This window comes from Geospiza fortis, unplaced genomic scaffold (genome assembly GCF_000277835.1).
Source record: "Geospiza fortis unplaced genomic scaffold, GeoFor_1.0 scaffold41, whole genome shotgun sequence".
NCBI lineage: Eukaryota > Metazoa > Chordata > Aves > Passeriformes > Thraupidae > Geospiza > Geospiza fortis.
In genome coordinates, this window is record NW_005054299.1 from 795,904 (window position 1) to 803,183 (window position 7,280).

The 7,280-nt window shown below is 55.3% G+C and overlaps 2 protein-coding genes across 2 annotated transcripts in view; both read right to left on the reverse strand.

Annotated features, from left to right (window-relative positions):
* Positions 1 to 249: 249 nt before the first annotated feature.
* On the reverse strand, positions 250 to 2,440 carry LOC115948221 (acrosin-like). The gene is made up of 5 exons (XM_031059474.1): positions 2,370 to 2,440; positions 1,870 to 2,091; positions 1,284 to 1,555; positions 871 to 1,016; positions 250 to 423 (listed from the first exon to the last, which is right to left on the reverse strand). The coding sequence occupies exons 1-5, from the start codon at positions 2,438 to 2,440 to the stop codon at positions 250 to 252; spliced, it is 885 nt and encodes a 294-aa protein (XP_030915334.1).
* Positions 2,441 to 5,226: 2,786 nt separating this feature from the next.
* The window catches only part of LOC102031427 (transmembrane protease serine 9-like), a 6,505-nt gene continuing 4,451 nt past the window's right edge, over positions 5,227 to 7,280 (reverse strand). The window contains 4 exon segments of the mRNA XM_031059486.1: positions 5,227 to 5,400; positions 5,854 to 5,986; positions 6,234 to 6,533; positions 6,833 to 7,060. Of these exon segments, the coding sequence (XP_030915346.1) occupies positions 5,227 to 5,400; positions 5,854 to 5,986; positions 6,234 to 6,533; positions 6,833 to 7,060 (835 nt within the window).

Genomic DNA, 7,280 nt, shown 5'->3' on the forward strand with positions numbered 1-7,280 from the left:
TCATTCTGCAGGTGCAGAATATTGAAGTCTTTACCTTGCCCAGGAGTCAGAATTCAGTCAAAAAGATGGTTCCCTGTGATGATTGGCAATTTTACTTCAACCACTAGAGGAGATGAGTGTGGTCAGGACGGAGCAGGATTTTGAGCCTGAGGCTGCCTTTGGATCAGCAGGCATTGCCCCAGCAGGAAACACTTGCTGTGCACTGCAGTACACCATGGAGGCTGCCCATCCTGGTGCTCAAGAAGCACTTTAAACATTCTCTGTGCCCATGTGGGCCACAATCCAGTCATAGAAATGCTGAGTGGACGTGTAGACTCCGGGCCGCCGTGCTCTGCCACAGCTTTTCCCCCAGCTGGTCACTCCGACAACCCACCAGTAATCAGCATGCTTGTCCTGGCACATGAGAGGACCACCGCTGTCACCCTGCAGCAGAGCACAGAGGATTAAGGTGGTGTTGGGTGGCACCTGTCAGCACTGGGGCTGTCTCCTTCTCTCTCACAGCCAGAACTGTCTTCAGGTGCTGCAGCCTCCAGAAGCTTGGCTGTGGATGGTCAGGGGTCCTATAGGGTAGAGCTCTCTCTATCTTATCAGTACAGGGCTCCTGGATGTGCAGAAGATGGAACTTTGGCACCTGGACATCTTCACTGCCAAGAGCACTAGCTGGGCTTTCTGGGCTTTCTGGCATAAGGGGAGGCCTGGGCAGGCAGATGTGGATGGGGAGTGTGTGGGAAGCCCCCACAGCAGTCAGGGGGAGCTGGGGCTGGGAGGGTGACTGAGTGGCTGGGCAAAGCAGGCCCTGGGCTATGTTGGGGTGGTGCTTCCCTGGCTGCTGCTGCTGCTGGGGCTGAGTGGCTTTTGGCACATTCCTACCTGGCAGGTGTCGATGCCACCCTCTGGGTAACCAGCACACAAGTTGTGGGCGTGGATTTTCCCTGAGTACCAGAAGGTGCTGTTGCAGAGCTGGATATTGATGAGCTGGACCCTGGCCTCTTGCAGTTGATCACTCGGGGTTTTATCTGTGAGCACAGAAAGAAACAAGCCCCAGCGGCTCCTTCCCGGTTCTTCTCCCTTGTCTGTGGAGGATCCCCTTCTGTAGGGCATAGCTTTGCCTCTACAGAGGCATGGGCGTGCTGTGATCCTGCTGCCAGCCTTTGGGGACCAGGCCAGGCCCATCTCTGTAGAGGCTAACATCCTGCTTCCTGGCTTTGGCCTCTGCTATGGGGAAGACCAAACCATCTCCTCAGTGTGCTGAGCTGGCTCTGGAGTCCCTCTTGAGACCTCACCTTTTGCAGTGGTGCGACCCCAGCCAGCAATCCAGCAGTTATTTTCCTGTGACACTGACAACCCTAAGATAGCATCGGCCACACAGGCCAGCTGGATGTAGGGGCTGCAGTCAACAGGCTTGCTCAGTTCCAGCAAGGCAATGTCATTGCTCATGTCACTTCTCTTATAGTTTTCATGACGTAGTAACTTCTTAATTTGGCGGACTTGTGCCCCAGGGCCTGGCTTAGTCAACTGGGTGGCCCCAATCACCACGTACACCAAGCTGCTGTTGCTGGAAGGCAGATGGAGAGAAGGATGAGAGGGAGCAGAGCCATGTGCCACATCATCCCAGCAGTTGCCAGATATCTGCTCGGAAGGGCAGAGAGGGAGCAGTGCTCTGGCAGGTGTGAGTGCCCTCGCACATCTTAGGCTGGGGGAATGTCAAGCTGGAGGCTGCCAGGAAGCCTTGGCATGAGCCCAGGCTTCTCCTGAGCACTGTGGCAGCCTGGGTGCCTGAGAGGAAAGGGCATGGGAGTAGCAGGTGGTGCTGCTGACAGGGCACCTGCTGGTGTTTTGGGGATGTCCCCATTCCCTGCCCCTTCTTACAAAATGAGGTCAAAGCAGTGGGCTGCTGTGAGGACCCACTCTGCCCTGATGAGAGACCCTCCACAGAAATGCTTTGTGCCTGGTATCCTCGGATGCTGGATGCTGACCATCCATGGCCAGGCCCCTGGCTTGGCATCTGTGCCACCCACGATGCGTGTCATGCCGTGGTCACCACTATTGTGCCCAGAGTCAGACACCATGGGTTGGAGGCCGCAAGTCCATCTGCAAGCAGAAAGTCATTTCCATGCTGCTTCATGGCCTGCTGTGGCTCAGGCTGAAGCTCAGCCCTCTGCCCTCCCCACAAGGGCTTGCACACACAGCAGGCCAGGGAAGCCCATGGGGTGTGTGTCTGTCTGTGCCAGCACCTGGCTGCTGGCAAGGAACTGAGGCTTCCCATGGTGGGTGGGAAGCTGTGGACCAGCTTCATCCACAGGTGGATCCCCTCCAGGGAAGGCTGCAAGTGTTGCCATGGCTCCCTTCCTGGGCCTGGGCCCACTTACCTGCAGGTGTACTGGATGCTCTGTGCCAGCCCGCTCACGGTCAGCAGGATGAGGAGGCCAAACCAATTCATAGCTGCCAAGGCATTCCAAGTGTCACCTGCAAGCACTGAGAGCTCTGTGCAGCAGCACAGTCACAGCTGCACTGCCTGCAGCAGCTGTGCTGCCCGTGGTGCTCTCAGGCCCTGGGCTGATGTCATGGAGGGATGGGTTCTGTATTATGGGCACTGTGCCCTGTGTCAAGGGGGCCCACTGGAGTAGGGGCAATATCAAATCAAGGAGACATAGAATGGTTTGGGTTGGAAGGAAGCTTGGAAATCATCTACCTCCAATGCCCTGCCATGGGCAGGGAGGGATAGCAGTAGGGATCCCAGGGAGGGATGGGGAGGGTCTTGCACTAGACCTGGTTGTCCAGAGTGTCCAGAGCTTGGCTTGAGAGCTGCCCTTGAACAAACTCATGCCAGTGCCTCAGTACCCTCACAATCTGGAATTCCTTCTTATGATCTCATCTAAAGCTACCTCTATCACTGTAAAGCCATTGTCCCTTGTCCTGTCAGGACCTGCCCTTGTAAGAAGGTTCTCTGCTGTTTTATTTAGGCCCCTCTTCCTGCAGGATGAGGCTGTGCAGTCTCTGGGGCAGGCAGCAGCTGAGGAATCCATTTGGGGCAGGCAGCTGGGTGTGCAGCTGCAGTGCCAGCTGCAGATTGAGCTCTGTCTGGCAGGAGCCTGGGACCAGAGGCTGTGAACTGCCCATGCTTTGCATAACAGAGGGCACAGGGAGCTGTGGCACTGGCCAGGATTTGAATGGACACTGAGCACTGCAGCAGGAGCTGGTGGCTCCTTATGGAACGTGACATCTGTGAATCTGCTGGGGGAATGCTGAGGCTGAATGGGTATGGAAACCTGCTCTGACTGGGTGAGAGTGGCATGGGTAGGGAATCAAACAGGGCAACCATAGGCTCATTGGAGCCACCTGTGCCTCTGGAATGGTCACACAGGGGAGTTTCCTCAGTACTTTGGCAGCCCAGATGGGACTGTAGAGAAGTACCCTTAGAGCCTCACTGTTTCAAACATGCAACTGTTGGCAGCAGGTCAGCTCACCTGGGATCTTTAGAGCAGGAAGGAGCCAAACGGGAAGTGTTACAGTTTCGTGTGCAGACTCCGTGTAAATTATAAGGGTGCATTTGAACCTTTCTATTGTTGTGGCATTTGGTGCAGATTTTATGAAATCACTGGTAGAGGATGGAGAAGGCATGATCAGTGTTAGGCAGCCACAGAGGAGTTGTGGAGACCCCCATAAGGTATGAGGTGCGGGGCCCTGAGTCACTGCAAAGATACTCAAGTCTCTGCTAAAAGGGTTTTGGAGACATGCATAGGGAGAGACTTGTGCCCCTCGTGCCAGGGTGCTAGGGCCCCTGGGCGCACACAGAAGGGGGTGGAAGTCCCTTTTTGGCATGAAAAAGGAGTTTCACATCCCTTGTGATTTTTGACGTGATGGGAAATATTCTTGTTGTAATTCAGAGGACAGCTGTGCCTGAGCTTGTGTAACATTGACAGAAATTCTTATGGGCAGAAGAATTTTGCCAAGACAGCACAGTAAAGTTGTGCCAGGGCGATTGGTTGATTCCAAGCTGGTCTCCTCACTGGGCAGGGTAATGGCCTTCTGCTGCCTTGAGTGACACTCTTGCACTCAGTGTCTTTAGTGAGCCAGCAGCCCCTAACTCAAGTCACGGTGGCAGGGACCAGTACAGATATTGGATGGTTCTTCTCAGCACAGCCCATCTTGATTAACACAAAGGGAAGAGTGCCACCTGATGTGAAGCAGGACTCCATTGTCCTGGAAGCCAAGAGAATGTACTTGGCATATGTCTTCCCCAAGGCATTGCAAGATCCTCTACCATTCCACCACCTCCCCCGGCCCCGCAGCCCTCAGTATCAAAATTTGATTGAAAGAGTTTAAAATTAGGGCGCAAATTTGTACAGTATGTAGATGATTTGTTAATTAGCAAGCGGAGAAAAGAAATTTAAAATTTTTTGCACATCCTGTGGTGATTATCTACAGACCTCAGGCAAACCAGAACCAGCACAGCAAGCTGCAGTTTGTGTCTCTGCAGCTGGCCCTTTGATTGCTCCTTCTCTCCATTGGCCATGCTTATACAGCCCTCTCATCTTCCTCGACTCCTCCCTTTCTCTGCCCTCATCTCCTCCCAAATATGGAGCCAAGCCCAGGCATCATTTCCCCCTGGCTCACAGGTGGGCCGTGCCTGTGAACAGCCTTGGTGTTGCAGGTGGTGTTGGCCCACTCACCTTGGCCTTCCACAGCATTCCTGGTGTGCTTTCCTACTGTTCCTGCCAGGTTCCTCTCCCCAAAATGACCCCAGCTCTTCCTCTGAGTATCTGTGAAGTGTGACCACCTGGCACATCCATCCCCCTTTGCTGCCTGTGAAATCTGGCTCTGCCTAAGGGCACTGGCACTCCAGTCAGGAGCCAGGAGTTTCCCTTGTCATGCTTGGGAGTTTCCCAGATCTGTTCCCTTAGTCCAGGCTCTCACCAGGTCCTAATCAGAAGCCCATGTGCATTGGAGCACCAGCCCCGAGGTATCTGCTTTTTTCCTATCCTCTTCCAAGGCTTGAGGTAGCAGGTTCCTCCAGCCCATGGTGGCTCAGAGCACTCTCCTCTCTGACCATGCACTCTGGCTGTGAGTGGCTCTTTGGAGCTAGGAGATGAGTGTGGTCAGGACAGAGCAGGATTTTGAGCCTGAGGCTGCCTTTGGATCAGCAGGCATTGCCCCAGCAGGAAACACTTGCTGTGCACTGCAGCACGCCATGGAGGCTGCCCATCCTGGTGCTCAAGAAGCACTTTAAACATTCTCTGTGCCTATGTGGGCCACAATCCAGTCATAGAAGTACTGAGTGGACGTGTAGATTCCAGGCCGCTTTGCTCTGGCACAGCCTCTTCCCCAGCTGGTCACTCCAACAACCCAGAAGAAGTCGCTGTCCTTCTCCTGGCACATGAGAGGACCACCGCTGTCACCCTGCAGCAGAGCACAGAGGATTAAGATGGTTATGGGTGGCCTGTGCCAGCACTGGGGCTGTCTCCTTCTCTCTCACAGCCCCTGCCAGAGCTGTATCCAGGCACTTGAGCCTCCAGAAATCCAAGTGCAAGTAGCTTGGGCTCCTGTAGGGTAGGGCTCTCTCTGTCCTCTCTGCACAGGGCTTCTGGAGGTGAAGAGGATAGACATTTGGCACCTGGACAACTGGGCTATAAGGAGCACTAGATGGGCTCTTGGGGCTTTCTGGCACAAGGGGAGGCCTGGTCAGGCAGGTGTGGATGGGGAGTGTGTGGGAAGCCCCCACAGCAGTCAGGGGGAGCTGGGGCTGGGAGGGTGACTGAGTGGCTGGGCAAAGCAGGCCCTGGGCTATGTTGGGGTGGTGCTTCCCTGGCTGCTGCTGCTGCTGGGGCTGAGTGGCTTTTGGCACGTTCCTACCTGGCAGGTGTCGATGGTGCCCTGTGGGTAACCAGCACACACATTGTGGGTGTGGACTTTCCCTGCATACCAGCCAGTGCTGTTGCAGAGCTGGAGATCAATGAGCTGGACCTTGGCCTCTTGTAGGACATCACTTGAGTTTTGAGCTGTGAGCAGAGAAAGGAATGATCCCCCTGTAGGTCCTTTCCAATTCTACTCTACTGCTTTAGGGGTATCTCCTTTCCCAGGGTTTGGCTTTGCCTCTGCAGAGGCACTGGGGCTCTGTGACCCTGCTGCCAGCCTTTGGGGAGCAGGCCAGGCCCGTATCTGTAGAGTTGTATGTCCTGCAGCCTGGGTTTGGCGTCTGCTGTGGGGAAGCCCAAGCCACCTCCTCAGTGGGCTGAGCTGGCTCTGGAGTCTCTCTTGGGAACTCACCTCTTGGAGCAGTGGCACCCCAGCCAGCCACCCAGCAGTTGTGCAGCTCTGACAGGCTTAGGGCAGGGTCAGCCACACAGGCCACCTGGACGTAGGGGCTGCAGTCAACAGGCTTGCTCAGTTTCAGCAAGGCAATGTCATAACTTTTGTCACTTGGATTATAGTTTTCATGACGTATTAACTTCTTAATCCGTCTCAGTTGCGCTCCAGGTCCTGGCTTAGTCAACTGGGTGGCCCCAATCACCAGATACACCACGCCAATTTTCCTGGAAAGTACATGGAGAGAGGGCTGAGAGGGAGCAGAGCCATATGCCACAACAGCCCAGCAGTTGCTAGACCTCTGCTTGGAAAGGCAGAGAGGGAGCAGTGCTCTGGCAGGTGTGAGTGCCCTTACACATCTTAGGCTGGGGGAATGTCAAGCTGGAGGCTGCTAGGAAGACTTGGCACGAGCCCAGGCTTCTCCTGAGCACTGTGGCAGCCTGGCTGCCTGAGAGGAAAGGGGATGAGAGTAGCAGGTGGTGCTGCTGGTGTTGTGGAGATGTCCCCATTTCTGGCATCTCTTTACCTGATGGGGTCAAAGCAGTGGGCTGCTGTGAGGACCCACTCTGCAGTGATGAGAGACCCTCCACACAGGTGTCTTGTGCCTGGTATTGCAGGATGCTTAAGGCTGACGATCCAGGGCCAGGCCCCTGGCTTGGCATCTGCACCACCCACGACGCGTGTTGTACTGTCACCGTCGTCATGATCCAGGTACTCATACTCATACACCATGGGTCGGAGCCCACATATCCCTCTGCAAGCAGAAAGTCATTTCCATGCTGCTTCATGGCCTGCTGTGGCTCAGGCTGAAGCTCAGCCCTCTGCCCTCCCCACAAGGGCTTGCACACACAGCAGGCCAGGGAAGCCCATGGGGTGTGTGTCTGTCCGTGCCAGCATCTGGCTGCTGGCAAAGAACTGAGGCTTCCCATGGGGGGTGGGAAGCTGTGGCCTTGCCATGGGGGGCAGGCACGTCC